The 15,866-nt window shown below is 42.6% G+C and overlaps 1 protein-coding gene across 7 annotated transcripts in view; it reads left to right on the forward strand.

Moving 5' to 3' along the window:
* LOC139939168 (BCAS3 microtubule associated cell migration factor-like) overlaps positions 1-15,866 on the forward strand; it is a 68,093-nt gene that overhangs the window by 25,117 nt on the left and 27,110 nt on the right. For 6 of the 7 annotated variants that reach the window (XM_071934939.1, XM_071934938.1, XM_071934940.1 and 3 more), the window contains exons 15-17: positions 118-218; positions 1,300-1,493; positions 14,773-14,891. In XM_071934939.1, coding sequence (XP_071791040.1) covers positions 118-218; positions 1,300-1,493; positions 14,773-14,891 — 414 coding nt within the window. Of the gene's footprint in view, positions 1-117; positions 219-1,299; positions 1,494-10,063; positions 11,698-14,772; positions 14,892-15,866 lie in introns of those variants that run through there. The other variant, XM_071934937.1, reaches the window with a different exon arrangement.

Genomic DNA, 15,866 nt, shown 5'->3' on the forward strand with positions numbered 1-15,866 from the left:
ACACAGGCAAACTGCTTAGGTGGGAAATCAAAGTATCTTAAGAAATAAGGGATGTTCTGTATTAATCCATTTTTGAATTTTCATGTTAAATTTGTTTGGGTATTTTTTTTTTAACAGGATATTTGCTCAATTCAGTTCCGAGAAGTGAGTCATCCGACAGTTTACGTTCCTGTCACAGCAGTCCAGACAGTGACTTTGATGAACCATGGTTATCTCAGGTATAGTATTAATAGCATTCTAGAACAGTAGGCGTTTCCACCTCTATGGTCATGTAGCAGAGATGCCAAGTTCAGAGGCCAGCTATGCATGAGATTTTTCAAAGCCTACCCCCTCCCCTACTACCCCCCCCCCCCCCCAGACAGACCCCTAATGCGTGAGTCTCACGCCTAATGCGTGAGACTTGGTAGGTCTGATGTAGGGGCAGTGTGAGACTATTGGGAACGCTAGGTTGCAGCAGACTCACCAAGACCTGTTTTCATGATTCTACCAACCTGGGAATCATGACCTTATTGTTGTTGTATTTCACTAAATTTCCTTAAAGAAACACGTTGCCTTGGATCGGTCGAGTTGGTCTTTGAAAAGCGTTGGTCTTTGAAAATGCATATGGGTAGAAAGATGTAAAAGTAGAATACAATGATCCACACAAACATGCCTCGAAATTGCGTGGTTTTCCTTTTACCTCGTCAACTAACACGTCGGCCATTTATGGGGGTCAAAATTTTGACTCCCATAAATGGCCGACTATGTTAGTTCGCACAGTAGAAGGAAAACCACGCAATTTCGAGGCAAACTTGTGTGGATCATTGTATTCTACTTTTAAAACATCTTTCCAACCATATGCATTTTATAAAAAACGGTTACAAACGCTTTTGTTTTGACCAACTCGTCCGATCCAAGGCAACGTGTTCCTTTAAGGGCTGATTTTTGTTAGATATATTTTTGAAGTCATTATAGAGTTGTAGCAATGGAAAAGCTTAGAGACACCACCCTACACTCTGCTACTAACCCTAACCATACATCACTGTCAGTGTTGGGCAGCAGAATAAGCAGGACCCAATTGTACGGCTCTGCTTACTGCCAAATTCTTCCCTTTGTGATCACCATTGTTTTGCGCTAGTTGTTGTTAGTGAAGAATGTCTGCCAACATGGAGTATGCACCAGCAAAAATTCACTGCCAGCCTGTGAAATATGCCTGATGTAAGCGGAATTCCCTGCTTCCATAAGCGCCGATTTATTGCTTACACTACGAGAAGAGCCAAATGGTGTGTGTATATTTATTCTTGAATTTTTTCTCACCAGGTGGAGATGGTGACCCATGCCGGCCCTCATAGACGTCTGTGGATGGGTCCTCAGTTTAAGTTCAAGACAGTACCCCAGCCCAGCAGTACCACTGTACTATCCTCAACCTCCTCTGCCTTACTCTCTGATGGGATGGAGACAAATCGCACAGCGATGGACATGACTCAAGACGACGTCGATCTGAAATCATTAAGGTAAGCTGGAGAAGAGACAAAAATATTTAATTTGTTTCATTTTTATACAAATACAAATTTTGATTAATTGGTTTATTAAAAACATTTCCAAAGTCACAGCAAAAAGCCAAATTGTATTTGAATTACAAATATTACAATAAATATGTTAAAAATATGTATTTATCAAAAAAAGGCACAAAGGCCACAAAAGACCTTCGATAAAAACACCGACCACCAAGAGAAAAAAAATTATTATAAGTTAAAAAATAACAACAATGACAGGATGAGAACAATTACGTAAAAATGGGCCAGCCAAAATTTCTGGTTTTGAAGCCAAGGACTCTCAGGAAAGTGAACTTACATTAATCACTATACTAGTTAAGAAGCCAATGGAGAAAAGACAATGAAGAAGTTTCAATTTTAGATGTGGGAGGAAAATGTTATTCCATGGAAAACCCACGCAGTCAGGTAGGGACTGAATCCGCATTGTGCGATTTGTGGGATTTGAACTCGGGTCCCAGAGGTTCTGTGAATGCCTACTCAATTTGCTCACACAACAACATCAAAACCGAGCATATATACAAATTGTTTATCCACGATGCAAATTTAACGTCTAATAAAAATTGTTGTTGTCTTTTTTTTGTCAAATCAGGGTTCCATTTGGGCAATTTTATATTCATAAGAAAATGATTATTTAAGAAGCTAAAAAAAATTCTGAAAAGTACTGAAATATTGTGGTCAGGCACAGAATGTAATTTAATATACGGACGTGAAGAGTAAGTTGAGGTAAATAATTGACATTTGCTCACGGTAAAAAAATATTTTTTTTTTATACTTTGTGGGTGGAAGGGCCTTGGGGTGCAAGTAAACAAAATCGCATTTTTAATTCCATATATAGCCCGTTGCCATTGGCTCATTTTGTTTTTTGGCCATTTTAGGCCAATTTTGGGGTCTGAAAAACTGTTTTTAAGCTCATGTTTGTAACACCACCCCACCAAAATGCAAAATTATTTCATCAAACCTTTTATATCACTACAAAGTATCATCCTTGGCCTTACTTGAGAAAAAATTTATTGCTTTAAATTTCACCCTTGTGCTATTTTGCATGCAATAGAGTATGTTTTTAGAACTTGCAAAATTGACTTTTTTACCCTATTTTTGGACCCCAAAATATCAACTTGCCAGGGGTCTCAGAAAATTTTCCTTTCGATCGTGATTAGGGCCAACATTCGTCTTTTCATATCTGGAGAGAAAAATTTGGGCAATTGTATCTTATGGCGACAGTACTGCCTCAAAAAATGTAAGTTTTTCCCTCAGTTTTAACTAACAACATAAAAAAGAACTCTTCTACCAATCCGGCACCTTTTCCTAAGTAATCTGTAACCATGTGGATTACCCCACATTAATCTGGAATTTGTGATGATTGGCCCCCCCCCCCCACCCCCCCAAAAAAAACAAGAACCAACCAGTTCCCTCTGAACAGATTCGGCTTTCTCAAAAAACAGCACTGTGTTTAATTGCTTTCAAGTGGAATATTTTTAGTGTTGTGAACAGAACCCCCGTTGGTGATAGTCAAACATTAAATTTGGGGATTCCCCTCACACAGTTTCCAGCCCAATATTAATGAATACAATTATTTTAATGAAAAAATGTTATCCAAAGAAGCCATAACCCATGCTTTGCCAAATACAGTTCTTAATAATTATCATGGCTGCTTTACCTTAAATGTACCTTCATGTTTGATTCCCACTGCAGTTAGAGAAGTCGCAAAGAGCATTATTTACAAGTTAACCTATACAGTCGTCCCCTTGGTCCCCTGCATATCGCCCAATGTAAACCTTTTTATCCCCATCAAACGAAAACAAACTCTAAAAGTTAGCAATTCCCAATCGGGGACTGGGTTCATTATAGTTGCATTGTAATTGTAATTAATAAAATGCAGTAGGTTAATTTAACATTGTTGACCTTCGAAGTGGGCTGTATCCAGTTTCAACACAGAACTGCTCATACTGCTGATTAATTCTTTAATGTGAGTTTTAATTCTTTAATTCTTTGATTAATTCTTTAACAACATTCGAATGACATTAGGCACCTTCAAACTTTCTCCTGTAGAAAGGTTCAGTACCTTTTCTCCAAAAGGCAAATCTTGAACCACATGCCCCCCAGTGATGAAAGTCAGAAAATTTGTGTCTTTTGGAGATCATTCCACATACAATCTGCTTCACCTGGTGCTAGGGTATTTAAAACCGCCCCGACGGCTTCACCTGCTTGTTTTAGGTGGTGTCTTTTTGTTGAGGGTCTTGTATCATGCCAAGGATTCTTGAGAATGTGTGGTTTCTCAATACCAAAAGAATCCAGAAAGTTAAACAATAGCTTTTGATGTATGTGTGATGCTTCACGACTGTTTAGTTCAGACTCACTTGAACTACTGCTGAAAGGAGGTATGTACCCAGGAGTCTCAGGCACATGTTCACCTTCTTGAGATAATCCACAATCAAGTTCCTTCATCTCATCACTGTCTTGACTTTCCTCTCCCTGTTGTAATCAAAACGAAATTGTGCCTTTACTACTACAGATAATGATTTATTAGCAAAGTAGTGGCAGTATTAACCATGACGATCAATACAAGTTTGGGAAGACTCTAACCACATAGGTAGCTGGAACACATGAGAATATTATTAAAATATCTGTGACGCAACTTACCCAATGCATGAGGGCACACGACTAGCTGCGGGCTATAAAAGCCGTGAGCGCAACAGTCTCAGTCTCCCACTCAGTCAGTTCATAGTCAGTTCGTCGTATAGTTGGTGTATTCAGCACGTGCAAGGAGTATAATTAGGTAGGCACGGGCGGGGCAGACGGCGTGCTGCACGGTGGGTGAAGTAAGGCTGGGCGCTGGTCACCGGGTGTCAGGAGGCTACTAGAACGAATGGAGGCGCACCAGTCGCTAGGAGGCTTCGTTTGATTCTGGCTTGGACACTAGAGTTACCTACACTGCAAAGGTACAGGGAACAGCGCCGGAGGTCACAGGAGGTGATTGGACACCTACGCGGAGTATTTTGAAGAGGAAAATAAATTGGATGCCACAGGCACAATCCACTGCTATCAAGGGAGACACAACGCCCCCTGTGGAGGCTTTCGAGGAGTCGCCGAAGCCCATTGAACCAATTAGGGAACGAGAGGAGAACGAGGACTTGGACCATGACACACATACCACCAGGCCATGAGGCAGTCATACCGCGGAGAATGGATAAATCATTTGACTCGTATCATGTCGGAGTAATAGAACCAGTTGAAGGAGGAGGGGTGGTGGCTGACAAGGGCCTTATAATTGCGAGATCACTAGTGAACATGGACGGCGAGACACTGCCGCTGCGTGTGCTGAACCCAGGACGACAGAAGTGTGTTCTTCGATGTGGGGTGACCGCAGGCCGCCTCACGCCAGTTGAGGAAGGAGATGTAGAGGAGGCAACAGAGGGAGCAGCGGAGAGAGGGTTAAATGATGTGCATGTCCCAGGACATCTTTGGAAGCGCAGCGTGGAGGGGATAGATGTACGCTACCATTATACAGTTGCAGGGCTGTTGTCAGAATTCTCGGATGTATTTTCTGAGGGAGAAAAGGACTTAGGAAAAACTGACTGGGTGAAACACACTATAGACACTGGCAGTGCTAAACCAGTGAAAGAGAGGCCTCAGCGACAGCCTCCATGTAACCAAAAGGAGATAGACCGACAGGTGGACGACTTGTTACAAAGAGGCGTTAAAAGCCATCGGACAGTCCATGGGCCTCCAACGTAGTTCTTGTTTGGAAGGACGGCACCCAGCGGTTCTGCGTAGATTATAGAAGACTCAACGAGAGGACAATTAAGGATGCCTACCCCATCACCCAAATTGACGATACCCTTGACGCCCTAGCCGGTGCAAGATGGTTTTCGACCCTTGATCTTGCATCCGGCTACTGGCAAGTCGAACTGGACGACGAAGCCCGTAAAAAGTCTGCTTATGTGGTGCGCGGAGGGTTGTACAGTTGGAGAGTTATGCCCTTCGGCTTGTGCAATGCCCCCGCCACATTTGAGAGGCTCATGGAGAGGATAGTGCGCGGACTCCAGTGGGAAACATTGCTTGTGTATTTAGATGACGTGATAGTGTACAGGCGAACTATAATGGAGGAGATCAGCCACTTGAGGGAGGTACTTCAGAGGTTCCGCAAGGCGGGGCTTAAATTAAAGCCAGGGAAATGTCACCTCTTTCGTCAGTCTGTCAAGTACCTGGGCCAAGTGGTGTCCCCGGATGGGATATCTACCGATCCAGACAAGGTGGAGGCGGTAAGGACATGGCCAAGCCCGACTGATGTTCGAGGGGTGAGAAGTTTCTTTGGGCTAGCCTCATATTATAGGCGCTTCATATGAGGCTTTGCTGATGTGGCGCGCCAACTCCATAATCTTACTGAAAAATCACTGGTATTTTACTGGAGCGATGAATGCCAGAAGGCTTTTCTGACTTTGAAGACTCACCTGCAGGAGGCACCGATACTGGCATACCCAGAACCAGAGGGGAAGTTTGTGTTGGATACGGACGCCAGCGGAGTAGGTATAGGAGCAGTTTTATCCCAGGTGCAAAATGAAGAGGAGCGTGTTATAGCCTTCGCCAGCCGAGCACTCTCCAAGCCCGAGAACTGCTTGACGCGCAGAGAACTCCTTGCCATTGTCGTCTATCTCAAACACTTCAGCCAGTACCTGTATGGGCAAAGGATAACGGTGCGAACTGACCATGCGGAGTTGAAGTGGTTGGTCACTTTTAAGGATCCCGAGGGACAAGTAGCCTGACGGATAGAAGTTCTCAGACAGTACAACTATGAGATATTGCATCGCCCTGGAAAGAAACACGGGAATGCCGACAGGCTAACGCGCCGACCTTGCAAACAGTGTGGACTAGTGGACGATGAGGGCCAGGAGGCGCCTGTGCAAGTGAATGTGAGAGTTGTGTCCGTTAAGCCAACTGTTACCATGGATGACTTGCGTAAAGGTCAGCTGGAAGGTTCATCCATTGCCTGGGTGGTACGCGCAAAAGAGGAGTCTGGTCGGCGACCAGATTGGAAAGAGGTATCCCCCCGTGCATCAGCAGTCAAAGTCTATTTGTCACAATGGGACCAGTTGGAAATGAGACAGTCAGTGTTATGTCGCCGTTGGGAGTCAAATGATGGACAGGAGGTGAAGTGGCAAGTAGTCCTCCCAATCAACCTACGAGAAGCAAAGATGGAGGAGTTACACGGAGGGAAGAGTGGAGGACACTTCGGGATGAGTCGTACGCTTGCTAAGTTAAAGGCGAAAATGCAATGTGTGTGCTAAACGCAAGTCGCCAGCTCGGAAGAGGCGGGCGCCCCTGAGACAGTACCGAGTCGGAGCACCGATGGAGAGGGTGGCGTTGGATCCTAATAATAATAATAATAATAATAATAATAATAATAATAATAATAATAATAATAATAATAATAATAATAATAAACATTTCTATGGCACTCTACAATTAACACAGCGCCTCACAAGAAAAACAAAATAACATAAGTAGAAAACAAACTAAAAGAAAATTACAAGAGGCTCTCAGTGGGGAAACAAAAACGTTTTGAGAGACTGCTTGAAGATCGAAGTAGACTCTGCTTCTCTGACGTCACAGGGCAGTTGGTTCCAAAGGAGCGAGGAACAACCAAGCGTGTGACGTCAGAAGCAGAGCGGAGCCTTCTACGGTCTTCAGAATGGCCAGTATTGTAGAGGATGAAGTTTTCTGTGAGGTATTTTGGTGCTTGACCATGAAGACATTTGTAAACATACAGGAGGATTTTGTATTTGATTCTTTCTCGTACTGGCAGCCAGTGAAGAGATCTCAGCAGGTCAGAGGAATGTTGTTCTTTGCCACAGGCAAACACAAGACGAGCAGCTCTGTTCTGAAGGAGCTGTAGACGCTTGAGATCTACTTCTCTGACACCGTACAATAGTGTGTTGGCGTAGTCAATGCGAGAAAGAACCAAAGATCTGACAGCATGATGGCATGACGACTGAGTTAGAAACCTGCGAATACGTCATAAATTACGGATATGAAAGTTAACACTCTTACATACAGAATTTATGTGACTGGTCATGGAGAGGGATGAGTCTAGATTTACACCCAAATTTTTAACAGTAGCAGAGGGGTTGCTGGATATGTCATCTAAATCGAGCTGGATGTTGGGAAGTGTGTTAAGAACCCTCGGAGAGGCAAACACCATAAATTCAGTTTTGGCTTGATTTAGTTGCAACCTATTAGGCCCACTGCCCGAAACACACGGAGGGAACAAATGGGTTCTTGTCATCGCTGATTATTTTACCAAGTGGATGGAGGCATGCCCCCTCCCCGACAGTACAGCCGAGACGGTGGCGAAGGCGTTTGTGGAGAACTTCGTTTGCTGATTTGGGGTTCCAAAGGAACTACACTCCGACCAGGGTCGCAATTTTGAGGCAGACATTTTTGCCGAAATGTGTAAGATACTGAGTATCCGAAAGACACGGACAGTCGCCTATAACCTGAAGTCTGACGGACTCGTGGAAAGACACAACAAAACACTCATAAACACTGTGTCAATGATGCTGGACCCCAATCGTAACCAGAGGGACTGGGACCAGCAGCTCCCTTTTGCAACATTTGCTTACAGGTCGGTACCACAAGAGTCTACAGGAGAGACCCCAAACATGCTTATGTTGGGCCGAGAAGTAATGCTCCCAGTGGACCTCACTACTGAAGAGCCTCTTCCTGACGAGGCTATGGAACCAAAGACAGACTATGGGGAGGAACTGCGCAGGAGAATGCAAAGAGCCCATGAACGAGCCAGAGAACAAACGAGGACTAGCGCTAGACGGCAGAAGTTGTCCTACGACAGGAAAGTTGAGGGGACAATGTAGGTGAGTTCATTTGGCTATACAACCCAGCAAAAAGAAGGGAGTGTGCCCTAAGTTAGTTTCGAGATGGGTAGGGCCAGACCTGATAATAAAGAAGCTTTCTGATGTGAACTACACACTTCAGAGTAAACCAAAGGGAAAATGCTTGTAGTCCATTTCGATAGAATGAAACCCTACCAAGGCCCTCACATGGATGCTTGGCATACGGAAAAGTATTACAAGGGTTACTGAAACTAGGGCTAGTGAACTTTTTTTTCAAACTAGTTATTTGTTTGTGAGGTTGCTTTCATTGGAAAGGCCGTCCGAAAGTAACACAGATGGTAGTAAGATGGTCACAATTGACCAATGCACTCCGAAGTTATGGCCAAATACATGACGCTCAAAATTATGCTAATTTGCATAGGAAATGCGTTAAAAAATTGTCATTTTCTTTGAAATTGAATAAAAAGGCATATTCAAACACCTGCTACAATGTGAATAAACATTTAATTCAACCAAAACTTGTTGATTTCATTGTTACACAGAAATATAATAGATTCCAGTTACTTTTCAGTAGTTCAAAATAATATTTAAAAAAAAAAATGGGCGTTGAAAATGTAATGTTCACCAAAATCGACCGACTACAAAGTTGAGAAATGGCCAACCTTAAAAACACTTAAAGGCTCATAACTTCCATTTGCTACACCATATTTGCAGAAAATTTTGATCACACATGGAATGAGTGAAATTACACAATTTAAGGCATTTTTTCAAAAACTTAATTTTTAGCAAATTTTTACAAAAAACAGACATTATTTTTTAACTTATTAATATGCAAAAATGTCATAACTCCAATTCCGAATGCCCAGTTTTGACGTAATTTGAAACAAAGATCATTTGGGTTATAAAGAAAGAAAGATAATTTGGATTTAAGAATAGAAGATATTTAAAAATTACTTATTTTTTGTGTTTTGGGTTTTTTAATTATATTTCTGGTGCAAAATCTCATTAGTACGCATTGTAATAAACACGGGCCTGTCGCCTGCCATACTCCATCAATCAGTGTGTGGTGAGCTATTGGTTACCTGTGGAAATTACCATCGCAAGCGTTATGTTTGTTGAACTCGATGATAAAATGAGGCTTTTCAAACAGCTAAAAAGTGTGATTTCAACGTCAATCTCAATCAAAATTTAAATATAATGCAAGTTTATAACATGAATCAACTATTTTCCAAAATTCTGTGGAATCTTTTTAAAATTTTAATCTTAAACGAGGAATGATAAATCTGACTTTTTAAAACTAAAAATCTTTGTTCTGTGGCTTTTTCTACATAAAGTGGAACCAGTTTCAACCACCATGTGCGCGAGCCCTACCGAACCTCCGATTCAAATATATCAAGGGCAGTCACTGAAACAGCAGAATCACCAGAGAGGTGCCGAGGCGACAATACCGGGCATAGATGTTGATTAGGATGTTCGGAACGAACCAATGCTTGACATGGGAGGTTATTACAATGACGTGATTACTGAGCCAGTACAGGATACAGAAGATATTCCTGTAACTCATGGTCGAAGGAACCCCCTCAGAGAGAGGAAGCTACCTCTCCGTTTCCGTTAGGGAACAATTGTACATTGAATCCCTTATACTAATCTCTGCTATAAATTTTAATGTTTATTTTTCAGACCGGTAGTCATGAAAGAGCAAGAAAGGAGAATGTTCAGCTGCCCGGAATGCCCCAAAATGTTCTGGCATAGGGCCAGCCTCACGAGACATAGACAAGTGGACCATGACCTAGAGTTGTATGCTCGGTGCGACTTCAGAAGTGCAAGGAAAGACAACCTAAGAAGGCCCTATCGCCAGAACCACAAGGAACACATCCAAGGAACACATCCACATGTGGTGCCCCTTGAGACAGTGACCAGGGGCCTGGAGAAAGCGGAAACATGGGCGGAGGCACGGGATACCATCAAGGAGAACCAGGCCACCAGCAAGCAACAACGGGGCGAGAAGCGTCCACGGGGAAACATGGATGAGCAGCAGACACCCAAGTGCAAGATTGGTAAAGGTGATGGAGGCGCCACTAGAGGTCCTCTTGACCTATCGGTGCCTCGAGGTCCTCTTGACCTATCGGTGCCTCGAGGTCCTCTTGACCTATCGGTGCCTCGAGGTCCTCTTGACCTATCGGTGCCTCGAGGTCCTCTTGACCTATCGGTGCCTCGACCGGAGGTAGTTGTTGAGCTATCCCTATCCCCAGCCTCAGTGTCTCTGCTGGACGAGGACGTGCCAGCCCCGGTGCGTGAGCCACTACGAGGAAAGCCCAGTGGGATGTTTGCGCTGGCCAAGGGTGAGGAGGACGTGAAAGAGAAGAGTAGAGGAGATGACGCGAAGGAGGATAGCAGTGAGGATGAGGAGGGAGTACTGCCAACAGAGGAGCCAGCCGAGGCAAGGGCTGTGAACAACGGAGCAGCAGAGCACAGGGAGGACCTGCAACCCATCCCTGAGGTGCCTCTTGCTGAAGTCCTCAGAGGCAGAGTGAGCCGCGTGACTGAGTTTTCTTCCACATTGGACTACCAAGAGGGGGTGAAGGTTCGCGAGCATCGGTGGCACAGGGTTTACGACATGCAGTCCGACTAGGACTTCCGTAGGGTGTAGTTTTGATGAGAGGCGCATGTATAAAGAGGCGCCAGAGGAGTTGATGACCCTGTTGAAGTTAAATAAAGTTATTGTTTTTCAATAAGTTGCTTGGATTTCTAGGTCTTTATGAACGGGGGCGTTCATGCTAAGAAGGAGGCTTTGTGCACAACTTACCCAACGAATGAGGGCGCACTCCTAGCTGCGGGCTATAAAAGCAATGAGTGCAACAGTCGGGTCTCTCAGTCTCTCAGTCTCCCACTCAGTCAGTTCATAGTCAGTTCGTCGTATAGTAGTTGGTGTATTCAGCACGTGCAAGCAGTATAATTAGGTAGGCACGGGCGGGGCAGACAGCGTGCTGCACGGTGGGTGAAGTCGGGCTGGGCGCTGGTCACCAGGTGTCAGGAGGCTACTGGAGGCGCAGCTACGGACTGCTACAGGTAGTGCGACCGGCCGCCTCTACGAGGGAGATCCGAGGACTCAGAGCCGTAGAGGGCGGGCATCTAGGGAGGCGCACTATCATGCAATTGAGGCGTACGGCACGACAGACACCCGGAGGCTAAGCCCAGCCAGGCATTACCCCCACCGACAGCATTCCCTCCCATTGACGAACAGGAGGCTAATGTGATTACAGGGATTACATTAATAATTAGGGAGGCTAATCAATATGGGTCCAGTTAATACAAGAGTGATTACACAATAAATAGTTGGAACACTGATGTCTGTCTGGTGCGTCTTATATAATTGTCTGTCCTTGTCTGTCCCAGAAGGCGGAGGCGCGGGTGAGTGCAGCTACGCGTATAGGCGGTATACTTCATCCAAAACGGACCTACCTTTCTCGACCGCTCGATTGGTAAGGGACCATTTCCGCCACATATCTTACCAGTTTCAAAGCTGCAAAATCTCTGCAGACCTCTGCAGTTGTTGCACATGCCTGAGACATTCCATGTTGACCTTGAAGAATTCTTTCACCCTCAAGTTTTGCCCTACAGCTTTTGCAAATGGCTACAAATTCAAAAAATAATTACACAAACAGTTAAATGAGGGGATTATATCATGTGAAACACAAACAAATTGTATTTAAAATTAGCTAGAAATTGTGGTATAACAGTCAGGTTTTATTTATACCTGCACCCACTGGAATGAGACCCCGCATGGTTTACATGGTCTTCTTTGACTGGAAGAAACCAACAGCCCTGTCACCAATCGCAGGGATTTTCTTCGTAGAACTGTGACCTGCAACTTCTGATGGCACCTGACATCGCCTTGCAGCTGTCTTCCAATGAATGCCCAAGTTGCTCCTGTGTAAAGGGCATATAGTTAAGTCCACTGATGCATGGGGCTCAAATATGCCAACTCGTGCTAAAATCAACTCAAATTCAGATCCAAGTCCACTTGTTGGTATTTGTACCAGCTTTAAATGTGCCTTGATGTCTCTCCTACATGTGTTTAGTGCAACAACTGTGTGGTTATCAACAGGCGTTCTAGGGTGGCTTCCACATGCAGAACCAGTAGTCACATTGAATGAGCAAGCCATGTCAATGTCCTAAAAACAAGATAAGGAAAAACAACACAATGTTAGCTTAAATTTGCTGATTTTGAAGTAAATAGTTTCATTTCAGGCCTACACATTCAGTCATTTATAAATATGCAGTAGAATAACATGTAGCGCTATATAGTTATAGGGTCCATATTTGCAGAGACTAAACCATTTTTTATTTATGGGGATGTGGTGATATCACCTCCCTGACTTGTACATTGTGTACATAAACAGGGTTTCAGCAGATTCAACAACACCAAATTCTGAGTAAAGCACAAATCAATGCCACAAAAAACAAGCCTATTTATAAACCTATGTAGGCCTAGCCCAGGCTCTAGTTACCTGCAATTCATTCAATGTATTACAATTTGTATGTGCAATTCACATGTATAGACAAACAATAGAAGAATAAAAAGACAAATCATTTTACTTACTCTCTGGAAACTTATGACAGCACATGTACTTGCTATTGATGATGCACAAGGGGAATAATGTGTAACTTTTAACAAAGTTGGCACCAGTTTGCTCGGTTTGACTTTGGTGGTCACACGTGTGTATAATTCTGAAAAATTAAAAAAAACAGAATGGCAAAATGTGTAATAACAAACAAATAACTAAGTAATATCTGTTTGTAACTAGCCATACTCATTATGTACATATATTCCCCCCTTAAAAACTGTGTTTGTACTGGATAAAGCAACTCCAAACTACTCCATTAACCAAAACAAAGAAACACATATGGTAAGGGGATAAAGAAAAACATTAACTAAGGCAATGTCTACACAATACACTCTGCAAAATTTCCCCTGGAATTTATCCCACAACCACAACACCCAAAAAAACAATAAACCTTGCTACAACTGTGCAATAAACTCTTTGCCATTTAAACAATGAACTCATTGAGGCTTTTATTCCTTCACTAAAAACCCACCATTGTAATAAAGGAAGAGTATCAAACCAATTCAAGTACCTGTAGGCCTATGTATGCTTAAAATCTGAAAGTTGATCAAAGTTTAAACAGCCAAATAACCTTAACTCATCTCATACATGTAGTTCTAGAAAACTTCTAGAATGGTATCTGGGTAATCTATGTTATTAAATTACTAGTACATTAGTTTAAGTAAATTCCAAATACCTGAAGACTGAAAGAAACTGGCAACAATGAGTAGAATTGGGGGGGGGGGGGGTATGGTCCGAGATTTAGATCATCACAAATTCCAGATTAATGTGGGGTAATCCACATGCCTACAGATTACTTAGGAAAAGGTGCCGGATTGGTAGAAGAGTTCTTTTTTATGTTGTTAGTTTAAACTGAGGGAAAAACTTTAAAATACATTTTTCCCGTTTTGGGGAAAAAGGTCATTTTTTTAGGCAGTACTGTCGCCTTAGGATACAATTGCCCAAATTTTCCTCTCCAGATATGAGAAGACCAATGTTGGCCCTAACCACAACCGACAGGAAAATTTTTCTGAGACCCCTGGCAAGTTGATATTTCGGGGTCCAAAAATAGGGTAAAAATGTCAATTTTGCAAGTACTAAAAAACATAGTCTACTGCATGATGCAAAAATAGCACAAGGGTGAAATTTAAAGCAATAATTTTTTGCTCAAGTAAGGCCAAGGATGATACTTTGTAGTGATATAAAAGGTTTGATGAAATAATTTTCCATTTTGGTGGGGTGGAGTTTCAAATATGAGCTAAAAAAAAGTTTTCCAGACCCCAAAATCTGCCTAAAATGGCCCAAAAACAAAATGAGCTGTTACCATGGCAACAGGCTATATATGGAATTAAAATGCGATTTTGTTTACTTCCACCCCAAGGCCCATCCACCCACAAAGTATTTTAAAAAATTCATTTTTTGACCGTGAGCAAATATGTCAATTAACCTGAACTTACTCTTAAGTGGTGCAGTTGGCAACTCAATTGACTAGAATTATAATGCTCAAATTATAAGCACAAACAGTGGCTAAGCACTAAATATTTATGCTTACCATAATAAGGTTACCAGCTAAAACACCATGCCTCAAGTACAATTTGTGACTGGTATCCTGCTTATTTCTGCTTAGCATGCAATTGTTAAAAGCAGCTCTATGAAATTGGGCCCTTATGAGTTGAGATAATTATGACAGAAAGCACTGAGTATAAGATACAGTGCTTCATGATACATCGGTGTGCAGCAGAAACTATAATTACAAAGTGATTTCTGTGTTGATATTTGCAGTATCCAGCCGCTGAGGTCAGATCCAGTCCCCACACCGTATTCATCGGAAGGGTCAGTGAGACCTTTAGCCTCTAGCCAAGAGGGGTCATCCATGCCCACATGTATAGAATACGGCTCAGGTATGTACTAGAACTTAATCTGCCATTTTAAAACCAAGCCTAACCAAACAACTTGGGTACAGTGTTGACGGAACAGCAGCATCACTACAGTTGAATCTAACACTGGGAAGAGGCGTGTCATGGTCGAGGGGTTAACAGCACAGGACTTAAAGGCAGTGGACACTATTGGTAATTACTCAAAATAATCATTAGCATAAAACATTTCTTGGTGACGCGTAATGGGGAGAGGTTGATGGTATAAAACATTGTGAGAAATGGCTCCCTCTGAAGTGACATAGTTTTTCGTGAAAGAGGAATTTTCCTCAACTTCGTGTGACAAGGGTGTTTTTTTCTTTCATAGTTATCTCGCAACGACGACGACCAATAAAGCTCAAGTTTACACAGGTTTGTTATTTTGTGCATATGTTGAGATACACCAAGTGAGAAGACTATTCTTTGAATTACCAATAGTGTTCAGTGTCTATAAAAGCTCTGGTATTTCTAATCGGCTGAGTATGGGTTTGAGTCCTGGTTCAAGCAAGATGCTGTACCATAATTGCGTTGTTTTCAGATGGAACATTAAGCTGTTGATACCATGGTTTGGTAGCGAACATAAAAGAAACCAGAACACTTTATGATCCCAGTGTTTACACGTTCCCTCAGGCTTGCGAGCAAACAGTAAATATTAATTAGGACTGTTCTTTTCAGAACTGAGAGTCTCCCCAATTCCGAAAATCTACTCCGCGGCAGAAGAATAAATAACAAGACCTGTTCTCAAATAAACTAATCTACACAGCAAGTAGATATAATCAAGGTGTTACCACAAACCCAATATACTTTGATACCTCACCATGCAATGCTACAAAAATCACAAAAGACATTTTAATTATTTTGTCTTTTTTTTTTTGGGGGGGGGTACAAATTGTGGGCCTGGAAATCAATAAATGAGTCTCATATTTGTTTGAATTTGTTTTACTCTTATTTTAACCTCCAAAA

Source organism: Asterias amurensis, chromosome 6 (genome assembly GCF_032118995.1).
Source record: "Asterias amurensis chromosome 6, ASM3211899v1".
Taxonomy (NCBI): Eukaryota; Metazoa; Echinodermata; class Asteroidea; order Forcipulatida; family Asteriidae; genus Asterias; species Asterias amurensis.